Source organism: Cynoglossus semilaevis, chromosome 11 (assembly GCF_000523025.1).
Source record: "Cynoglossus semilaevis isolate Cse_v1.0 chromosome 11, Cse_v1.0, whole genome shotgun sequence".
In the NCBI taxonomy this organism is placed as follows: Eukaryota; Metazoa; Chordata; class Actinopteri; order Pleuronectiformes; family Cynoglossidae; genus Cynoglossus; species Cynoglossus semilaevis.
In genome coordinates, this window is record NC_024317.1 from 18,125,762 (window position 1) to 18,148,917 (window position 23,156).

The 23,156-nt window shown below is 40.2% G+C and overlaps 1 protein-coding gene across 2 annotated transcripts; it reads right to left on the reverse strand.

Moving 5' to 3' along the window:
• Positions 1 to 6,560: 6,560 nt before the first annotated feature.
• On the reverse strand, positions 6,561 to 23,060 carry LOC103386699 (ras-related protein Rap-1A). Of its 2 annotated transcripts, none has more exons than XM_008321098.3 (8): positions 22,907 to 23,060; positions 15,736 to 15,824; positions 15,356 to 15,424; positions 15,031 to 15,087; positions 13,786 to 13,926; positions 10,437 to 10,580; positions 10,160 to 10,287; positions 6,561 to 7,669 (listed from the first exon to the last, which is right to left on the reverse strand). In XM_008321098.3, the coding sequence occupies exons 2-7, from the start codon at positions 15,790 to 15,792 to the stop codon at positions 10,198 to 10,200; spliced, it is 558 nt and encodes a 185-aa protein (XP_008319320.1). In that variant the 5' UTR covers positions 15,793 to 15,824; positions 22,907 to 23,060; the 3' UTR covers positions 6,561 to 7,669; positions 10,160 to 10,197. The 2 variants fall into 2 exon arrangements, with proteins under 2 accessions (XP_008319320.1, XP_024915741.1); XM_025059973.1 differs by lacking the exon at positions 22,907 to 23,060 and adding an exon at positions 18,829 to 18,975.
• Positions 23,061 to 23,156: the final 96 nt, after the last annotated feature.

Consider the following 23,156-nt stretch of genomic DNA (forward strand, 5'->3'; position numbering starts at 1 on the left):
GGGGGGGGGGGGGGGGGGGTGATGGGTCCATGGGGCCTCGTGCAGCCACAGACTGCTGTACTGGTTTTATGAAACAGTTCCTCAGGGTCACATGAAAACACAGCTAAGGTTTGTTTTCTACACACAGAGCGACACAGTGTCATTAAAGACCTACTGTCAGCAACACTAATCAGCCGGGTAGTTTCAGCTACCAATGAAAATACATGTACATTTGAGGTATTTAGGACAAAAATATATATTTATATTACATATAATAGTTGTTTGCTCTTTTTTGTGCTTCTCAATGTTCTCAAAATATGATCACAAATATAGTGCACTGTGCTCATATTTCTAACCCCTGACCCCAGTGTTTGCCTAGTACTTAGCAGTATTTGAAAAACAATAATTATAAATTTTGGTCAACTTCATACCACAAACCTGAGTAGGAGACTTTTTCTTTGACAATGCAAATAATGAACGACAGTTCAGTTATGTTAGCATCATTTATGGGTGCAAATGTTTCAGATTATTCAGCTGCTTAGCAGTATTTGAAAAACAATAATTACAAATTTTGGTCAAATGTTGCGAATCACTTGTAACAATATTTTGAGCATATTCAGCGGTAAAAAGCTTACCATACGAGAGGTTACTACAATATGAAGTATTGTATTAGCGACTTCACTGTAACTACGGTTGGAGTTGATTTGTTGTACAGTTAAGACCACGACCAACACTGTTCCAGGTTCATAAGGTGTTCTACTCACTGGTACCATCTACAGGTCTAGATGAACTGGAACGACTGCTGAATAAATCACACACACACCCACATACACACATGTACACACACGTGCACACATGCATTGTGTGGTATTCAGAGAGCTTCCTGTTGCGCAGACAATATTGTGTATTTTTGGTCCCACTGAGCTCCAAACTCCAAAATAACCACCTCGTTACAGGAACTGAACAATGCTGAGCGACATCAGACGTTAGCATCTGTGTCGTATCAAAACGACAAGTCCTTTTCACACTGATGCGCGTTATCTTCTACACATCTGTGGATCCACTTCCTTTATACTGCAGGAATAGACATGCACACACACACCTACACACACACCACACCCTCCTGTATGTAAACACATCCACAGACCTGCATGTCACTCGAGTGCTTTATTTATAAGGGCAATGAAAACCTCCAAGTCTCCACTTCCATGCACTGATTTCACCATCATTAAACACACACTCTGTGCTGCGGTGGAAGCTCCGCAGCGGCAGCTGTTTGGTGTTTATTTACAAAGCACAGACCCAGGCTGTAAAACTCAAAGCCCCACGGCTGAAAGAAAATAAGGGTTGGTTGCAGCATTCTGACTTTTTTTTTCCCTTCAAGTTCTTCTGCAGGTATTTAACGACAGAAATACCAGTGAGCGTGGCCTTCAGGCAGAGTCCACAGCTCTGAGTGCAGATCAGAGAGGGCCTCGTGTTGGAGATCACTGAAAATGTTCTCGTCTTGTCATGAAATGCAAAACCCTTTTTTAGGGAGGGGCTGTTTCTCATTTCACCAAAGGCACACTGTAACTGAGCAACCGTCCCCAGGTGAGGATTGAATGAGCGCCTCCAAATGGTTTTCTCAGATGAAACATATCTCCTCTGCGCTCTGACAGTCAATTTTAAGCTCAAAGAAAAACCTCTTAAACTCAAGCCATGAATTTTATCTGCACAAGAACTGAGGGATTGGATCCTAGACTCCATCCTCCATGAGTCGAGTTGTGCTGAGCTGCAGATGAATACAGAGCAGCACCAGGGAGCGTCCACAATCCCAGGGAACGTATTCATTACACCCACAAACACCCAAGTCAGCAGAACGCCAGAGAGCGCCTCCATCTCCACTGGCTCTGATTTCATGCTGAAAGCCCCATCTCCACCGTTCAGGAAACCCGTCTCCCCCATCCCCCACCTCACTGTTGTTTCCATTGTCCCTGCCTCCGTCCCATCCTCTCCACACTGGACCAACAGCCCCCCCCCCCCCCCCCCCCCCCCCCCCCCCCCCCAGCAGCCAACGACAGCAGAGAGAAAGGTTTTCCACCACGACCACCACTCTGGAGCTAATGTGAACATTCACGATGAAGAATGTTTCAGCAGAGAAAAGCCATGAAGTCATAGACGAGTGTAAAAATCAATACTGCTGTGCAGACAGAGATTCAACAGAGTCACAGCATGGCCGACAATTATCCTCTTCACACTGGTGTTGCTGCAGCACCCAGCATTTCAGTTGTTTCTTTTCTCTCTTTTTATTTTTTTTTGCAAATCTCAATTTCTAATCCATAAAAACAACCACATAGTGAAAAAGTGAGTAGTGCTTTTGCCTTACAGCAAGAACGTCACTGGTTCACCAGTTCACTAGTTCAGTGATTTCCACACTGGTGGGCCGTGGAAAATGATCCAGTTTCACTTAATTGGGCTGAAATCTATTATTTATTTGTTGCAAATATTTTTTCTTTGCTTGATAGGCAGAACAATTAACTACTCTTCTGCTAGGTGGCAGCAGATGGCTATAAAAACTATAAAAGAGATCATCAAAGCTGTTGAATCTTTGTGTGTGTGTGTCTTTCTTTAATTCCTGCCAGTATATCAGCGATGTCTTCAAATAAACAGGTCGAGATTTTAATCAATTACATATCCTATACATATATATAGTAATATATTACATAAATCATTACATATACAGTGAAACCTCGAGATACCTGGAATACAAGTATTAGATGTTAAGAGTCTGCAACTCTATTTTTTTTCTTTTGGTGGTCAAAAACACTGCACTAGTTCAATCCCTGGTCTTTGTGTATGGAGTTTGCATTTTCCAGGTAAAACTCATGCAGGATTGGGTTAGTTGTTCACTCTACATTCAGCACAGGTGTGAACGTGAGTGTGAATGAACAAGAAAATATGACAAACTTTAACCATTGATTCATTTCTGGAAAAATCCTTGGTCTGATTGAATCTCTGACTGAAAGCAGTAACAAAAGAGAGATCGGTTTGCTCCGTCAGCACCACCTCCTCCACCATGAATTACCATGCAGGCCTACGATCTGCCTCTCAATCATGGGGAGGTGGGAGGGGCAAGGACAGGGTTAGATTATCAGGGGGTGGAGGGGTGGAAGAGTGAAGGCTTGGAGAGAATAGATGCTGAAACATCGTCGACATCACGGTGGCTGGATCCTCTCTAATGACCACACACCTCCATACACACACACACACACACACATTCTGCTGCATACGTGTGTGAGCCGGTGACCAGGCGTGAGGCGAGGTAATGATGAAAAAACCTGTGACAGATATAAATAGAGACGGAGAGAGCAGACCTTTGTGTAATGAGCTATTGACATTTTCAGAGGACGAGGCTCCAAACACATGCTGAGCTGCCTGATTGAAAAACATAGAGAGAAACAGAGACAGAGTATAAGTATAATCTGTACTACGAGCCACAAGGGGGCTTTAAAGAGTGACATGAAAAACATATAACGAGGTTTAACCTGAGAACAGAAAAAAAATCTAGTTTGATGACAAATATTTGTGCAATAAAAAATCATTACAGATACAATGGCTAATAATGTAAGATTAATCTGTTATTTACCTATCACTAATAAAAAAAAATCTTGCAGTTACCCTTCTTCCCCTGTAGGGTGTGCTGTTTATGCAGTTCGAATGGACTGGTCCATGAAGAGTGGGATATTTTTTCATCAAAATCAAATCTTAGTCAAGAATTACAAATACAATAAATATTTGATATAGAGTACTGTGCAAAAGTGAGAGAGAGCCAACGTGCCACTAGTGGTGGGCGTACCACAGTTTGAGAACCAACATTCTGTAATGTTTTTTTCCTTCTGTGTTTTAGTGCTGACAACAAGCTCATCTGTTTCCAGTCGATTCTCTCTCCAGTGAAAGGCTGCGTTGTTGTTGTTTTTTTTGTTTTTTATTTATTTAAAGCACCTGACAGAGGCTCGGCGGTGTTAGCTGTTCAGATCCATTCTTCACAGGCTGTAATTCATTGAATCCATCTGCACACACAGACACTTACAGTCTCAGTGAAGAGTAATTGACTGGAGCTCAGGCCAACAGACAGAGGAAAGTCCCCGAGGGGCCGTCGCCACTTTGCTGCTTCTCCTCGTGACCATTGATTTTTCACTCTTCTTCTTGTCATCACAGACGACGCGGGCCATAAGTCAGGAGACCATGGAGGACCAGGCTGCCCAGACTGACCAGATCGAGAGTGAGAGATTGGGAATAGAGACATCACGGCAGGCAAACGTGATGCTTAAGATTTGCTAAACATCACTTCCAAAGGAACACGGTTGACCTCTGACCCTTTTAAAAGTGTGTTACAGTAGCAAAGTTATCCCATGGAAATATGGTGTTTTCAGGCCAGATCAACATATCAAACTGAGATCATCATATTGTCATAAACCAGACAAGTTAAAGGCCGGGTCAGGAGCAGATAGATGGAGCGTTTGTGTGAACTAAGGTAAATGATTTGTAAGTCCTGCATTAAGGCTAAACTGCTAAAATATTCTTAGCATCCTCTACACAATCTAAAGGGAAAATGTGGGCATTGCAGGGAAAAGGCAGAAGTACAATCACAATACAAACCAATTATAAAATTTGCCGGCCCTGATTACAAAGCTAAACGGGCCGCATCCGGCCCCTGGGCCTTAGTTTGCCCATGTCTGGTCTATAACCAGCTTCAACCAATTTCTAATAACCAACCCAGAAATCTCAGTGTAGTTATGGACTCAGACTTTAACTGCAACACAAAGACTCCGTAAATCAGCAGATTACAGCATTTACAACGCAGAAATATTTGCAGGATTTCAGTTTTTCTGTGATTTTTAGGTGTTTTTAAGGTATAATAATAATAAGAAAGTACTTCTTCTCTGGACAAAAATATACTTGGTGTCAAAGCTGAAAAGCTTTGACAGCACGCAGCTATATTTATATAGGTGTGTGTGTGTGTAAAGAAGGCACAGATTGTTGTGCTCGGCTGCCTGTGTAAATACAGGTGGAATGTGCTGGGACCAAATTGCCTGGTGATCCTTGTGCACACATGCAGGAACACCTGAGGGACAAACAACATCAATTTTCAGTTAGTGGAGCTGCTGCTAATGAAGGACACCGCCATTGATATGAATTACCAGCCCAGCTACCACAGTCGCCGCGGGGAGAGAGCTGTCCATGGTGATGAAAATTGCATACATTCAATATTAAAAGCACTAAGCACAGGTAGTGTTCATAACAGTGATGGCAAACTATAGAAACAATGCCATTACCATTAACTGAATGATTTTCTGCAATGAATCATAATGAATAAGATTTTGAAGGGAAAAATAAAAAATAACTAATAAATTCAAAAGTTTTGTATCACTACTACATAAGACAAAGTGCAGAAATGTTTGGTTTGCAGACATTTTTGCAGACGTGAGTAAATAATGCATTCATTTGTGGGGGCTGAGTTAGCATATACAATCTTAAGTTGTTCTAATTAAAAATAAATAAATAAAATAAAGTTTTAGGTGTGTTTACACACCAAGAAACTCATGTGTTACAGTAAGATATAAAGGGGAAATGACTAAATAATTTTATATATATATATATAAAAGGCCTTAAATGTTCTTAACATGTGGGCTTTTACTGTATGAATGACCTCAGCGTTGATAAAGCAGCAGTGCACATCATCAAAATAAATAAATTACAGACAGGAAATGGCAGATAAATCCTCGGAGGACGTAAACTTGACTCCAGACCATCAATATTCCCCTGACAGTCAGGCTTATGTTCACTCTCTCCCTCTCTTTCTGCTGAAAATGCATTAGCCACAGACCATACTGCAGCCACTTCAACACACAGCCACTAATCTGTTAATTGATCTCTCTGTGTGTATGTGAGTGAGTGTGTGTGTGTGTGTCTTTTTGGAGAGGCCAGGGACTGTGGATGAATGAGAGCTCGCAGATATGTTTTCATCCTTTTAGAATTCAGTCAGAGTTACTGCTCTCTACGACTGAAAGCTTTTTACTGACAGTTTATATTGTACAAAAATATCTAAAAAAATGTTTTATAATATATATACAGTATGTACTGTATATATATGAAATCTTGATCAGTTTCCAGGGGTCTTTTTTACTTTTTTTTGTCAGCTGGGGTAATCACAATGGACCACCGGTGTCCATCTGAAATTCTGTTGAGTCTTTTAAAGACTGTGTTGTTCACACAAGCCTTTAACTCGGTGTAGGTTTTCTTATCTTATCAGTAGGTCTCTGTGTTGTACTGAAGAGAAGGTCACATCCATTCACATATTTCAGTTGGTGTTTAGTTTAAAGAATGATGTTGTGCTGTAGTCATTGTGAGCTATTGTCCCATTAAACCCCATTATGTAATTCCCCGCTGGAACCTTAAATCGACAGCCTCTGAATGTGTTGCAGTGTTTCTGTTCAAATGCTGACACCTGGTGGTCATTTGTAGTAAAGCAGACGTCCCCATTCAAACCCAACAATACACAAACATCTGAACTGCACTCTTGCCACATCAGTCCAATCAGCTTTGAATAAAAGTTTAATTCACAAAAATACATTGACCAATATAATGAAAATGTACTAAAATGTACTTTAATAATCCATAAAAGCTGGAACATCATTGACAGAAAAACACAGGAAGCATTATTAGAGTTGGTTTAGTATAATATATTTTCAGCTTCAAGAGACATAGAAATCAATTCGTACCCCCTCCCCCCCCCCATATTCTTCTATAAAAAGGCCCATTTTTTTCGAAGCATTAATTTGCAAAAAAATGAGAATATATTATGGGAGCTATGAAATCCCAGTGACTGAGTATAAAATGAAGTCACATCAAAGAGAGTTATCTGCTGAAGAGAAGTCCATGAACAACAGGGCAAACAAAGAAAAACAAAATATATAATAATAATAATTATAATAAAAATAACAACACATATCATAGACCTCAATCTATTACCACTGACATAACAGGCACGGACGATAGTGTGTATGGCTATAAAAAAAATCCTCACTTTTCCACATGGTTTCACTTGATAACATCTACACTTTAATAAGGACTCTTTTTTCATGCTTGTTTTTTGAATAATAAATCATACAACTAAAAAAAAGGGTCAACTTCCATGTCTTTCAAAAAAGGATGGAAAAAAAAAACTTAATCCAAGTTCTAGCGTTGTTTTCCTTTCTTTAACTCTGATGCTTTCTGGTTGTTAACTGACAAAAAAAATATTAGAAATGCGGAGGATTTCAGAGGCTTCACTGCAATTACATCATCATTATCATCGTTATCAGTTAGTGGTGCTTGAAATGGAGACGGTCCGTTCAGGGTTCACACTGGAACTGAGACACAGAGGACGGTCGTTAAAGATGAGAGACCACAGTCTTCTCTGTCCTTCGCTCTCTCTCTCTCACTCTCTCTTTCCCACTGTCTTTCTTTCTTCTTTCTCTCTCTCTCTCCTTTATTCTCTTCATCTGTTTAATCATTCTCCCTGCGTAGATCCTTGTCTTTGATAGGAGCAGTTCAGTCAGCTGATTTCACCGTTTGTGGCTGATGGAGGGAGGGGGTGCAGGGTGGGGGCCAGGGCTGTTGGAATGCTGGCACGTTCCAATCAGGGCAACAGTTCTTCATTACAGCATTTCTGCAACACAATCAACGTCAGCGTCACTCAGATTTGAATCGCCAACTTAACAGAAGCTGCAGTCTTTCACTGCCCTCTTGTGGTCATTTTGTGAGATTACACCAATTTTCCCGAGCACCATGTATACTGTATATTAAAATCAAATATAAAATAAACTGATAATGAGTTTCTTTTATTTCGGAAAAAACTATCAGCTTCTCCCTTTATCGTGGACCACGATTAAACAGTAATTTTGTAATGATTTAACGCCTGATTCAACCAAACCTGGGATTGGGGATTAGAAGGAATGGAACCTACAACCTTGTGCAGGAATCCTGCCACTACATTACTCTCGCCCCTCAGTACTATAAGTGAGACCGTGTCAAAACACATGCAGCCTGATGACTTGTTTCCTCCTTGTAAACAGTGTTCACCACCACCTCCATGTTGTAATTATGACTGGGCTGAGATACAATTTTCTCTGAGCTGCTCAAAACACAGAGCAGACAAAGTCCAGGTCGGTGACGGTGGTAAATGGAAGCTACTGAGCTCCAGTCAGTCACAGGGTAAATACAACGTGTCATCAAAACTGATATAGATATTGGATGTACTCAGAATCTTCCATTCACCACCAGGTTTAAAGGCTTTCTTTCAGCTTCTGTTCGTGAGACTTTTATTCCCAACCGACATATTAGTGCAGCTTCAGAGGTCGATGAAAAAAGAAAAGAAATGTGAGCTTGATAAATGCATAACAACACAAGTGCATTCCCAGCTGGTTCTTTGTGTGCCTGGCTTTTCTAGTCGATTCTGAGGCATCCGTGAAAAAGGAGGAGAGAAACTGACGTGGCACAGGAGGCGGAGGCCAGAGATTTTAAATTCTAATAGAATGTTAATTGGTTTTTATTAACAGGCTTTATGACTTTTATTGGTCTGCATTCACTTTGTGTGGGCGTGTGTGTGTGTGTTCCTTATCCAATCCCAAGCTGGTAAAATGTTTCACATGTGGTTTTTCCTGCTGTGAAGTCAGAATTCCTGCCATATTAAAGTCTATTATAAAGTTCTGTTTAAAAACAGCAGGAGTCAACACAACATCTACATCAAGGTGTGAAGGTGAAACCACGTCTGTGACTCTGTGGTGATTAAACAGCATGAATAAAACTCAGTCAACTATTAAAATAAATACAGAGTAAAGCAGATATACCAGTCACCTGTCACTTCACTGTTGTTAAAGTATTCAGGGTGATGCTGGTTTTCTGAAGCATACACAGCATACTGCATGATAGAACTGAGAAATGAACCCCAAATGTGATTAAACTGAGAACTAAAGTCAAACTTTTCATCGACTTCGTTTCTCTGTCCGGTCCTGTGTGAAGCTGTGAACTCATTATCTCTGCTCTGCTGTGGGCAGTGGAACACTGAGGCTGTTGTTCCACTAGTGACAGTTCACTGCACAGTCCTTATGTGTAAACAGAAGTGAGATGTGTGTCATGTCTGTGGGACAAGCTTCACGGGCCAGCTGAGAAAAGAACGATTCTATGAGTCTCTGAGAACGAGTGGAGATGTTTCTGGCTGTGGTTTGCGTGGCATGAGCAGATTAGACTCAGGAAGTGTTGAAGGGAAAACACCGTCTGTCCTGTCAACAGGAAAATCTACTTTTCTCATCTAACACTTCTGCAGTTTTTTTTTTTCCATTTAATTCTACTGTTTATTCACATCACTCAAACGCATCCGTGTACATTTGTGGTGCGACGCCATCACAGCGAATCAGAATGAATGAGAGGTGATCTGTTCTTATCAACTGCCTGATGCTGTGTGGACGCTGACGCCTGACATAAAGCTGGGAATGAACTGAAATCATCTGAAGGGAAGCAAGATGTGATTCCGAGGAGGTTCACGTGAGGAGCGACTGTAATCAGCTCTCTATTTGGAACAGCCTGAGTGGTAAGAGGACATGTGCAAATCAGCTGTTCTGCCCACTCAAACTGTTTCAGCTGGGAGTCAGAGCACTGATGGTCAGAGAGAGATGGGGGTTGCTCAAGGGCAGTTAGAGAATGTATCATAGCCACAGACAAACATCTGATGTCTGACGTTCTCCTCGGATGATGGTCAACCCCCCTTCCTCCTTCCTTTTAACTAATGATAAAAATGATAAAACGGTGAAATTAACTTCAAGTCAGCATTTGACTATAATTTATATCTAAGCCCCAGTGGATAGAGTTGACCTTTGAAGTACTTGGGGTCAACCATCCATGACTTTAACCCAGTATAGCGCAGTCACAGAGATACACCTTCAAGAAGATGCAGCAAAGAAGTTGAAGCCTAATAGATAACTACAGAGAATGTATTCGTTATCCACGTACAGAGTGAGAGTGTTGAATAAAATTACATTAGAAACTATCTATCAGTCACATTACTCCCACTACCTGGTGACGGCATTAGCATCAAATCAATGACTAATGATAAAGATGTTATAAAGTTAACATCTAAATAGTGAATCTTCAGGACACAAACCTGGCTCAGACCTGCTGCAGGGGCTGGAGGGAGGAGTTTTAAAGCAGGACACAGTTGGATTTCTTTTTCGCTTTCTTCTTTTCCACTGGTGTTTTCCTATTTATCTGTCTGACCAGGTCATAGAAGATCTGAGAGACGACAGACAGAACCACGATTAACAATTTACATCATACAACACTCTTTATCCTAACACATTCATGTTTATTTGGTCCACCAAGTCGTCCAGTTTAACTTGTCTGTGGACTTTAAACCTGGGTTCTTGTCTGGTTTCACTCACATCAAGGACGTTGATCTTTGACTTAGCAGACGACTCTAAAAAGGCACAGTGGTTCCACTGTCTGGCCAGGTTCTGACCCTGCTCCTTCCCCACCACACGCTCATCCTCCAAGTCACATTTGTTCCCCACCAGAATCATCGGCACCTGAAGGACAAAAAAAAAAGAGAAATAACTTGAGACATGAAGAACAATTCAAGGTGAATTAAATTAGAAAACCAAGATTTTCTTTGGTTGATTACAGCCCTAAAAAAATACATAAATTAGTAAATTAAAGCCGACACATTTGCAAATAACACATGGCTGCCAAAGTGGAACGTAGCTGCATTTATACATCAGTTTATCAGCTAAATAAATAAATTATCAAACCAACCAAAATGACCACATTACCAGCTGATTATTAATGGGATCTAATATTATTGAGCATCCCTTCATAACTAAGGCTGTGTAATTGAAAGATGATGATTTTTAAGTCCTAAAACCTCTGCTTCATGAAAGTATAAAAAACCTGATACAAACAAAGGAAAAGCTCTGACTAAACTGCTGGTCAGAGAACCTGCTTTATAAACAACTACACAAACTCTGGAAACTGTAACAATAACAGTTCCTTGAGACCGAAGTGGGCGGAGCATAAGAGCAGCGTTTGGACATTTCCAACATCTTCCGTCTACTAAACAAAACCAAAAGACTTTTTTGTTGTTTATGATAAAAAATAAAACTTTGCAACACTTTTTTTCATGTGTAGTATGAGAAATTTTGCAAATAGCCAGACACTTGGATGCTTTAAAAAAATAAAATAAAAATATTAACTAAGCGGTAGTCTGAAAAAACTTCTGTCTTCACTGTCACGTTGGCAGAGTGGTGGCAGTGACCGTGTCGGGATGCGGCTCATCCTGCCTGCTGTTTCCTGACTGGATATCTAGGGAGCTCACTGGCCCGGAGGAAACCGGAGCAGCCCCGCCCAGCCAGGATAACATCGCTTTCCTTCCTGAATGTTTTTTCAAACACTTCAGCTGGACTGAATGCTCTCTGGAACTCCATGATGGTGTCAGATGGTTTGTTTGTGGATGTTGTTTTTTTTTATATATATAACAGGATGAATGCAGCATGTTACATTTAAAAGCAGGGATTATGACATCTGTAATAATTGACAAAGTTGTGGTAACTGTGCGGCTCTGCAGGCAGCACACATTATCACCTGGTCTATTTATGGGTCTTCTACAGCAAATAAATCTTAGCATGGGAAATCCTGGCTCCACCACCCACCTCTAACCCTACATCTGCCCCCAGACGGGTCTTTTGACTCTGGAAAAACTGCTTTTTTGAAAGCAAAGTAGGAGAATGTTGACAAGTACTGACTTGCAGACATTTGTCTGTGGTATGGCCGTCAGTCTTTCTGACTGTGAACATATAGGACAAATAAAACCACGTCATTCACTTCTTCTATCAGACTTTCTTCTGCTGTGAGGCTGACAACAGGAAACTGCCATGTTTAGATTAAATCTGAGGAGGCTGCTGCTTGATGTTTGATATTCAAACAAGCCCTAGCAGTGGATGGTCAAATGGCATTTCTCCCTGGGGTCCAAAGAGAACCAATGGTATGCCTTCTTAACACAAACTCTGAGCCAAGCTGGGATGTGAGGGATGGAAGGATGAAGGTATGCAGGGAAGAAAAAAAAGAAATGTTAAGTGTCAGTAGCAACGTATACCAGGGGAGCAGAAAATAAGCTTCTCAAGGAATCTGAACACACACACACACACACACACACACAGAGTGGTTTCAGAGACATGCTACAGACACGTCCCGTCGTGTCCTAGATGGTATGTAACAATCGTTTTCTAAGAAAACTGAAAGGAACAGTACAGATAGTTACTCATGAATGGAGTCAGTTCCTCCTTACTGAAGTGAGTCATATACATTGGCTTGAATACAAAACAAAAAAATAATTTCGCATTTCTCATTCCTAATAACATATTTCAGAAAATGTAATTTAACCCTACAGGGGTCAATAAAACAGCTTAAAATATGAGCAGCCATTGTACATTTTGGCAGCTTTGTTGTAAATGGAGCATGGTGGGGTTTGAGAATAGATGAAAAAAAACAAAACGTTTTGGTTGTTCATTTTTACAATAAGGCAAATAAAAAGAGAAACAGATGTGGTTGTCATCGTAGGTACAGAAGAAAAATCACAGCTAAATGAAAAAAAAGGACTGATAAAACTGGGTATGCATTCAAAGTCAAAAGCCAACTCAGAAAACCTGAAACATGTTGAGGGGCCACAGATCCTGCAATCCATCTGTTAGCCTGAGGCTGACCACAGCTTCCAAAACCACTGAGGCCCTAATGAAGTACCGCAGCCTCACGATCCAGTGTGTGTTTTTGATGAGCTGAGGCTTTTCCTTGCACATCATCCCTAACAGTCCAATCACCCGCACTGGGTGCCAGACCACAGTGAGACCGCGAGGCAGAGAGTGAGGGGAGGTGGTGGGGGCGGGGGGGATATGAAACACCGAGCAATAAGAACAGAAAGGTTCAGATAAGATACAACGCAAAGGAGGTAACTGGCAGACAAACGGGGCGAGAAGAGGAAAAGGGTGACCAATGAGAGAGTACAAGTTTAATCCCTACTTCTTGTACTGTATGTGAGACAGAAGGGAGCAGTAGAGGAAGACTAACACTGAGGGTTATGGTAACATTCAGTTCCCCCAACAATCACCAAAAAAGGCCATCTTAGATTCTGCTGACGCACAGCCAGACCAGGGAAGGAGGGTCGGAGGGTTTTACTCGACTTTCTAACTTTCTTTATGAATTACTGAAGCGGCTGAACAACAGCAGAGCAGGGAAAACATAAAATGATGCAAAAGTTGTTGTTTTTTGTGTGTGTTGTTTTCTGTTACAGATACAAGCCGAAGGGCAAATGTAAATGGGAAATCCAGGGCTTTAAACGTCTCCTACTGAGACTAAAGCTCTGCCCTACTTTTAACAGGACCTTAAGCAGAGTGAGGGGGACCAATTCTGTGCCTCCACATTAAACCCAGATTAGGTAAACAAACCACAGGGACCTCCACAAAGCGACTATTAGCTGACGCTACTCTGCGTAAAACACTCAAGAGAGTCTGTTTCTTACTGACTGAACTGACAATGCACCGCTTACATTATGGGGGGGTGATACTAATTTGCAACGACAAATAAGTTGGAGGGATTAGTGTTTAATGGTGACCATAGCAACACGGATCAGGGCCATGAATGGTGTAGGCGGCTGGAGCTGAGCTGCAAGCTGTGAAGTCGTACAATGTTTAAAACAAAAATCAAACAAATGAGCGTTGTTGAACAATGGTTCCAAACACTCACATCCTCTGTGTCCTTTACTCGTAGGATCTGTTCCCTCAGGTCCTGCAGGTCGTTGAAGGTTGACTGTGCTGTGATGGAGTAAACCAGGGCGAAGCCTTGACCGTTCTTCATGTACAAGTCCCTCATCGCCGTGAACTGTTCCTGCACGGCAGAGAAACACACAACAACAACAAAGAACATGAGCTGTGTCACAGATGTCCTCTCTCTAGACTCTACAAACTGTTAACCTGGAACCTGAAGTATCTGGAGATACTGTTACTAATCACATACTTTATTTTCTCCTCTCTTAAGTTATTATACATGTACTTTGTATGAAGGTTCTTAATTCAGACGTGTACATGTTCCCACTTTGGTTATGCAACGCTGTGCTGAAATTAAAATTCCAGTTTGACAAAAAATGAAAAGGAGAATTACTATTTTAGTGGTATTAAAATACATACACTAAATGTCTAATAAACCTCAATGACATGGGAAAAAAGTTGCAACATGGACTGTAAGTCAAATCTATATAAATTAACATAAAAAATTAAAGACAATTATAATTTTCAATGTAAAAATAATAAAGGAGGTTTGGGTACTGACGCAAGGGCAGGTGTTTTTTCCAATATCCACCTATAGAGCTCACTCATTTAATTCTGTCATCTTCAGTTTGGGTTCCCGGCAAAGTACAGCAGCTGCATCTCTGTTCATGGAAAGAAAGGTTCAACATATACGTGACAGTTTGGTCACGACTGATCAGATCTACAAGTTCAATCTTGAAACACGGGGCCGATCAGTAAGGAGGGGATGGAGGAGAGTTGTTCTGTATGTCATTTAGAATAAATGCAGCTCATTTTCAGTTGATTCAATTAGTGCAACATTCAGTTCTTAAGCTTTTCACTATTCTTCCATATAGTTTATTAAGTAATTTAAGTGAAAATGTCTTTATTTAAAACCCTGTTTACATCAGCTTTTTTGCTGTCAAAAATATTTTACACAGTGAAGCCATATTTTGGCCTGAAAAAATACTCATGAGTTGACTAAGCGCCACACATTGGCAGTTACTGCTCCTGCCTTACAGCAAGGGAATCACTGGTTCTTTGGTTGAATCCCAGTCGTTATATACAAGGTCTCTGCAGGTATTTGGTTTCATCCCACAGTCAACAATGCAGGATTCAATTTTTGTTTTCACTCTAAATTGACCAAGGTGTGAATGTGAGTGATTAAGCAACAGAAAATAAAAATAAAAATCGACCGGTGACTTACTGTGCCTGCTGTGTCAAGAATTTCAAGCATACATTGTTGCCCATCTACTTCCACTTGCTGTTAAAAAAAAGAGCAACAGTAAAAGAATTGTCAGTAGTTGATTTTTTTTTTACACATAAAATAATAGTGTTAAGACTAGAGAAAAGAAAATGTGTTAAGAACATAACAAGTGGGTGGAAGAAAGGCAGAGGGAGAGAGAGAGAGATATATACTAGAAAAAAAAGACAATATGATGACGTGAGTTCACAGAGCAGCTGCTAACAATCAGCTCATTCCAAGAGAACATTTGTTGCCTCTCCCTTTAAGCTCTCACAGCAACACTCACCTTTCTGTACGAGTCTTCTATTGTAGGGTCGTATTTTTCCACAAAGATTCCCTGTACAAACTGAACTGTCTGTGACATGAACAGAGACAGACAAAAATCACAGGATCAGATCAGACATTAACACGTCAGACGACACCGACAGATATCGTCAAGAAAACGTTCACAAAGCATGGTAAACAACAGAACGCATCATCGCAAGACGCCTACGTTTAATCACCACATGCTTGTAGGAATGCGTTAAATGTGTGATGATGAAATTTGTGTCCTTTTTAAAACTTCTAACTACAGATTTGGCTCCAGTTGTAATGTCAAGTAAAAATACACAAAGTAGAGGAATTAGAGGGGCGGGGGCGGGTGGTGGAGGGGAAAGGTATACTCACCAGAGCAGACTTGCCCACACCTCCAGAGCCTAACACCACTAGCTTGTATTCACGCATGGCGAGATGGTTTCACCAGACGGCCCAACAGACTGCAGTGAACAAACAAGTGAAAGCAAAAAAAAAAAAAAGATGAGGAAATAAAATTAGCAACGTGTGAAAAGAAAGTGAGACACAAGTTCAACAATTATCTTCTTTAAAATATATATATATGTATTTATATATTTCCAGGCTGGTTGCACAGTTTTCCTCTTTGGAAAAGCTGGGATTCTACTCATTCTTGGAGTTAATGGACAAGACGCAGCACAACAATAGAGGGAACACCCATTCAGGGTGGAGGAGGTGAAGAGTATGTGACCCCTGTCTAACACAAACCAGCTGTGATGTGTGTATGAGAATAGATGGGGAACTGAGGCAGTGGGAGTGTGTGTGTGTGTGTGGGGGGGGCAACACAAGGATTTGGCAGATATAGATACAAATGACACAATCATTTGGCCTTGATGCAACGGAACACACCCAGCTGAGTAACTTTTAGTCACTTGATATTTTTCTGATACTGTGAAAACAAGCACATGAAGTCAGTCAGTTTTCATGACTGAAATTAGGAAGAAATCTCCCAGGAATGTCCCTTTAAAGACAGACTCTGAATCATTGGTAGTTTAAAAAGTCAGTTCAGTCGGACAGCTGTGTGGCGATGGTCTGGGCTACAGAAACTGAGAGACTAACAATGTTATTAGTAGAACTCAGATTTCTTTTTTTTTTTTTTTTTTTAAAAATCCTATTTCCTTGTGTTTGCACTTTAACGGAGGTAGAGAAACATGAAGAACGAGGCTGATCTGTCATTCAACATCCGTCGTGACAGATCCAATCACAAGTTGTCAGCATTTCATTAATCTGTTGACAAATCACAATGTCTCCTGATCAAACTCATGCAACCACAGGAGGTCATAACTCACGCCAACTCCCCGGAAAAACAATACAACACATCATGTGATTGAGAGTAAAAAAAAATCTACTTGTTTATTCCAACCTCAGTTTGTTTGATAAAGATTTGTATGAGTAGGTGTATGAAGTCTAGAGAGAAGTAAAATGCACGACTGAATCACTGGGTGGCTGCCTGTCAATGTTGATTAAATAAGTTTACCATGAGAAATACAAATAATTGAACAGTTGCAATTATTCAAATGGGGCTTAAAAGAAAAAAAAAAGTTCAACCAAATTTTATCCAAGTCAAAACTAACAGTACATAACACAATAAGTCAAATAGGTTTAAGAATTCATGATAATAACAAAGTAATTTCTCTAAATATTCTCCATTGAAATCTAAACAAATTTACATGTAATGTTTTGGACTCCTCTGCGGGCTTTCTCTATGCCAAGTCCCAACCTGCTTTTCTACTCTCTTTCTTTCAAAAGTACTTTCTTATTAACAATGTTAAAATATCAGATGGAACTCAAATAATTGAAATTAGTTTTAATTTAAAGTTGGTGAAAAATCCATGCTGATTTTAAAATGTTTCTTTTCTTTTGTTTCTAAAATGTTCGACTGTCAGAAAAAAAAAATAAAATATATACTAAAGCAAAAATATTTGTGGTACTGAGTGATTATGCGTGTTACCATCAGAGATTTATTTAGTACAACAACAAAAAACTCAGGTCACACAGATGAGCACAGATTTATGTTGAAAATCCCTGAAATAAAGTTGAAAGGAGAAGACAAAGAACAGAACTCCAAATGTACAATGTAAACTCTGTGAGTTCTCATTTAAACACCAAGGGCGTTGAGGCATGCACAGTGTCAACTACAATGTCACACAGACAATGTCACACTTAAATTTAGTGTAGGCCTCACTTGTCACCTCAGTCATATTTCTTATGTGCACCGGCCCTGGTTGAACCTGACGACAAAGGAGGCTTCACTCAGGATAAGTGTGAGATCGTTTCAAGGTATGACTGACTGTCTGAGATCCAGGTAAACAACTTCAAACTTCTCAAACTGAAAAGCTTGAAGCTGCATAAGATAAAATGAACACTTGGTGGTGTCTCCTAATAATATGCACATTTTAGTCAATTGCGTGTCCAAACCAAATGTAATGCAAGTTTTCCACATGACCGAACAACATGAAAGGACCATGCAAAAGTTCTAGTGTCACATGAAACAAGTGTGGTCTGCCAAGGAATTGCTCAATTGCCAAGGTCTGTGCAGCAACAGACACAAATGACCCAGTGCAGGGGTCACCAACCTTTTTGAAATTGAGAGCTACTTCAATACTGAATATACTGAATAATACGAAGAGCTCATTGTTTGATACAGACAGGGGTGAGCTTAAGATGTGACGCAGATGACGCAGGCGAAGCAGATGAAGACGTGAATGAAGTTGGAAAAATTGAACTTTTCAGGAGGGGCTGTGCTGAGACATACAATCAGCAAGGACTTTAATCCCGACTTTGAAACAAAAGCTGTAAATGTGTTGGACAAGGGAGCTTGACAATTGTCATGCTCATATCATTGAAATTATTAGGTTAATGTCCTTGACCTTATACTGCCAATTATTAATGGGTCATTATATCATTGACCTGCAATGATAAAGCAGGGCTTATGGACAATGTTAAAAATGAAAGGGCCATTAATGTCAAACATATCACATCCTTTATAAAGATCTGAAAAAGTTCTGCTTGATCTTTTATTGCTAAGCTACACCTTCTTCTCCTGAACTGCAGTTTTTGTCAAATCATCTCCTGGAAAAAAACATCAGCAAAATCAGCAAAACCAAGAAGTGAGAAAGACCTTCTTCTTGTGACAGTTCACACAGATGTAGAAATGGGAAAACTACACTACATGGTAAACTCTTCCACCTGCCTTCACACTAATAGATACATATACACACACAAGGCCATGTAAGGATATCTGCCTTTAACAGCAAACATCTCCCTTTTTCCACCGCCTTGGAGTACGCACTTCATTCCCAACAAAACAAACACACACACTCGCTGCGGCCAGGCCTCTGTTCTCGTAGTAACCCAAGCAAATAAGGAGCGAGGGAAAGCCACATGCCACAAAAACATGCTCCGCCATGACATCACTGCATCACTTACCCTCTAGAGCCAAAGGTATGTCTCCATCTAAGGCTGGAAATTGGAATGAGAGACCGCTTCTAGCCTGAATGTGCTGCAAATGTCAGTCTGCATCAACTACGAATGCTCAAATAAGTAGAGGGAAGATGCTAACAAAAAACCCACAACATCCACGACCCACTGTTTCCTGTTGTCGTGAGCTAATCCGATTGCACTGGAGCTGTCACACCAACTGACTCAGCAGGCTGTATGATTGGCAGCTGCTCTCTGTATCTGGTGAAAAAGCACACATCCGCTGGTGTAGGGCTCACAGCATTACTGAGACTCGTGGCATCTTATTTGCTTGCATTCCAACTGACCCACGTCACAATTTCAGAAGCTGTTAAAAAGTACATGTTTGAGGTTTATGGGTAAAACACACACAGACACTTATATAATAGGGTGTTCTAGAGCAGTGTTTCCCAAACTTGTCACAAACCTTCACGACCCAAGTCAATACACATTATCTGTAAACTCATGGGAAACATGATGAGGGACGACCCCACCTCTTTGGGAAACAATGTTCTAGAGGACTGTTTTTAAATGTTGATAGACTTTTGGTTAGTCAAAACCACAGCTCACATGAGTTGTTCACACTCTGTTCAGCTTGAGAAACACTTGTTTTGGGGATGAAACCTGCTTATGAGAAAGAAATGATGATGTTTTACATTGATATTAATTAGAGATGGGCAAAAGAAAATCGATATGGTAATATATTTTGATACTTTGTCTCACATTGACATTCAATGTTTTAACATCGATATTTTCTCCAAATATTAAATCATGTTTCAGACGGATTGTCTCCAGTACTACTTCTGCACCTCTGGTCTGCAAGGTGTAACTTCAGCGCTACCTCGCTGCAAGGCATTTTGCTTCTTTTTTTCTTTTTTCTGGCTGTTTGTGGTGATATGTAGCAATATGCCGCACTGCCTCCACTCTCACCTACACTCAACTAGACCGAGGCACGCAGTTGGAACGCTATAGCTGTCTCTCTTTGTATCACCAATACACATGTTTAGTTACATGTGTACTACAAATGCTGATGTTCTACAGTGAAAATAAATACAAACTGTGTTGGAATAACTTCTACAACACTTGTATAACATTGTAAAACATGTCCACAATAAGGGCCTTCAATTTTCGTACCCTTTGTAGAGTATCACATATATATATATGTCATAATTTGGATATCGTAATATTGTATCGTACTGTGACTCAAGTATTGTGATACGTATTATATCGTGATGTCCCACCTCTAACATTTATCACGTTACAATAATTACATAATAATAATAACAACTAATAATTATTTCATATAAACATACACAACATTAACATTAAAGGACCTGTGCCCTCGCCCATGGATAACAGGGATCGCCCACAGCGAAAAAGGAATAAGTGGTAGATGATGGATGGATGGAATGTGGTGATTTGCAAGTTCACAGTATTTCATGGAAACACAGTTGAACAGATAATAAGTCAAACCCTATGACTAAGCAAAAAGGATGTTTTAAAAAATGCATCATATAAGCCACTTAGAATATAAAAAAAACCTACTGTATTGCAGAGAGCAAAACAGTGACAGGATGTAATAAACTGAAGAACTCACTTTCCATTGGTCTAAATGAAGAGAGTTTTCACAAAACCCATTTGATACTATTGTAGTTGTGTAGTTGACCTATATATATATAAATATATATATATATACATATACATATATATACATATACATATATACATATATATACACACACACACACACACATATATATATATATATATATATAGAGAGAGAGAGAGAGAGAGGACAAATTAAAAATGTTAAAGCCTATAAATAATGTGGCTTCTAGTTAACAGTTTGAAGAAGGTTGGCGGTGTGAAAACCAAACTACATAGAACCAGGAAGGACTTCTGAGAAAGAAACAAAGGTTGTTTCAGTTTATTCTTCTTATTGAAACCTACAGAGCCCAGTCCATGACTCTTCACTAACCAACCTTAACCATGATGAGCCCAATGAGTCAAGACAGGAGTCTCACAAAACTTTGAGGGGACTTCATTATAACAAAGATGTGTAACTGACAAACACCATCAGCTAGAAGCATCTGTGTCAGAGGGGCCCTGACCTGTAACCACATCCTCTTTCCAAAGCACAAGAAGGCTTCATGCTGATAGGATGGAAAAGGAGTAGCTGCCTTCTAAAATAGCTCCTTCCACTCTCTGTTCCTGTTCAAGACTCCAGACAGAGGAGGAGACTGAAGGAGTCTGAGGAGACTTGACTCTTGACAGTAATGAAACTCTTCAGAAAGCTTGCTAGGTATTTTGTGAATGCAATTTAAAGAGTATCCTGGGTGACAATAAAGGCTTGTATTTAAATGTGTAGCTCATGTACTAAGCCAGGTGCTACTTAATAATGTCAGGGCAGTTGTAGTAGAATACAGCTCCAAAGATCAGAAGCTGCTATGCTCTGTTGCAACACATTAGGGGAGCATTGACTTCAGGCTGTTCATTTGAGATGTCAGAAGTTTCAGTCATAAGATACAAATCAGGACGAACGTTTGCAAGGTAGAGTAAATTTGTACAAAAGAAAATGAGCATGATTATTATATAAGGAGTTACTTATCAAATTGATTTCAAGTACTGTTATCAGGTACATGGGACGGATATGATAGAGTAGTTAAAAGTCTCCAACAAATTAGCAGTATTCAACTAATGAATTTAAGAGCTGGGAATGCAATTCTTGGTAATTATTTTTAAAAATAACTTGATGCCACTTGTACACCATATTGTTATTCAAAATAAACAAAGCAAAATCTAAGCAAAAATAAAATGAAATGAAAGAATGACTACAGTAAAAACATATTCTGATGAACAACTCTTATTCTTATGCCTACATGCTAAATTAATTATGTTAACACCTACCTCACTTCATCTTCTTTGAGTTTTAACAGTAGCAACTATTGAGTAGTGTGTTGCTTATTTAAGAACTTTTGAAATTATTATGACTGTGAAACTGTTCTTTATTAAAAATGTTGTCTCATGTACGCTTTCACCTAAAAACACTTTGTACACAGGACTATGGCATTCTCCTAAGTTCTGAAGTTCGTTAAAGTTTCTTTACGGAACTCATATGTTTTAATAGTTTTTTTAAAGACCTTTTGGTTCCCTGCTGGGATACTCTGTTTAAGGATATGGAGTACACATCGTTCCTGTTTTACAACGCACTGCTGCAGAAATAACCTGTAATAAGCAGAGAGGGGAAAGCCTGAAGCTTGGCTCGTCTAACTATGATTCCAAATAATTTGCTTATATCGGTATGTTTATTAACTCAGGTCATGCCAAGTCCCTGCAATCCGTGGCAGCCACTACTCCACTGAGCGGCAATCAGTAGTCGGTCCGTGTAACACTACGGTAGCTTTTCTTAAATTAATTAGACGCTTCAAAATATTAACATGTCCAAACACAACACGTTAGAACGTTAGAGAACAACACACGCACACACACACACACACACACACAGTTGAGTTATAATGGCTGCGGAAAGACAAGCTTCTTACTCGCCAGTATCAGCACTAAGTCCCGTTATAAGGCTTGTTAGCAGAATGCCGCTAACTAGCTAGCTTTAACTGCGACGGGCCGACGCTTCTAAAACCGCTAGCCAGGCTAGCTGGCCGACACATTCCTGTGCCCAATATGTAACCCGGATAAACCCCTTTGTTTACACAAACAACCCAGAATCACTCTTGTTTCACTGCTGAAACCTCCACCGGCGCGGACGGCTCTGTAAAACAAGCCGCATACCAGGGCTTATCACCGGGCAGTGAGAAACAGCCGTGTGCTAACTGCTACCTGCCCTTCCGCCTGGCCTTGACTAAAATGGGGAGTGCATACTAACGTTTTCTACTTGGTCACAATTTCCCCTCTAAACCGCACAATCAAAACACCCGCCGCTAACATTAACGTTTCTGCCCAGTGTCCCACAAACGTCTGCGCTAAATGCACAGGCAATGATGAGTTATTATACGGCGGTTATCATGTAGTAAAGTTTGGTATTTGCACTCACCGTTTCTCACTCGCTGTCTCTCGCCGCTCCGCAAGTGTCAGTTTGCCTCCGGCTTCAGTTTGTGTGTGAGAGAGACACTGTGTGTACGCGCATAGACGTCACTCCCAGTCCCACTGTTTCCCATTTTTCTTAAAAGGCCATGACACATGATGTAGTACACGGCCCTGTGTACTTACAGGGTTTGGGACAAATAGAATGATGTTTAGTAGAATGTCGATTTTTTAAAATTTTATTTACGGAATATAGGGAC

What these genes read in the sequence shown, in the direction of transcription:
- LOC103386699 (XM_008321098.3), bottom strand. Translation starts at nt 15,792, where the DNA reads ATGCGTGAATACAAGCTAGTGGTGTTAGGCTCTGGAGGTGTGGGCAAG. An exon ending in GAGTAAAGGACACAGAGGAT is followed by an intron (nt 10,581 to 13,785) that starts GTGAGTGTTTGG and finishes TTTGTCCTTCAG; the next exon opens with GTGCCGATGATTCTGGTGGG. An exon ending in CAAAGATCAACGTCCTTGAT is followed by an intron (nt 10,288 to 10,436) that starts GTGAGTGAAACC and finishes GTCGTCTCTCAG; the next exon opens with ATCTTCTATGACCTGGTCAG.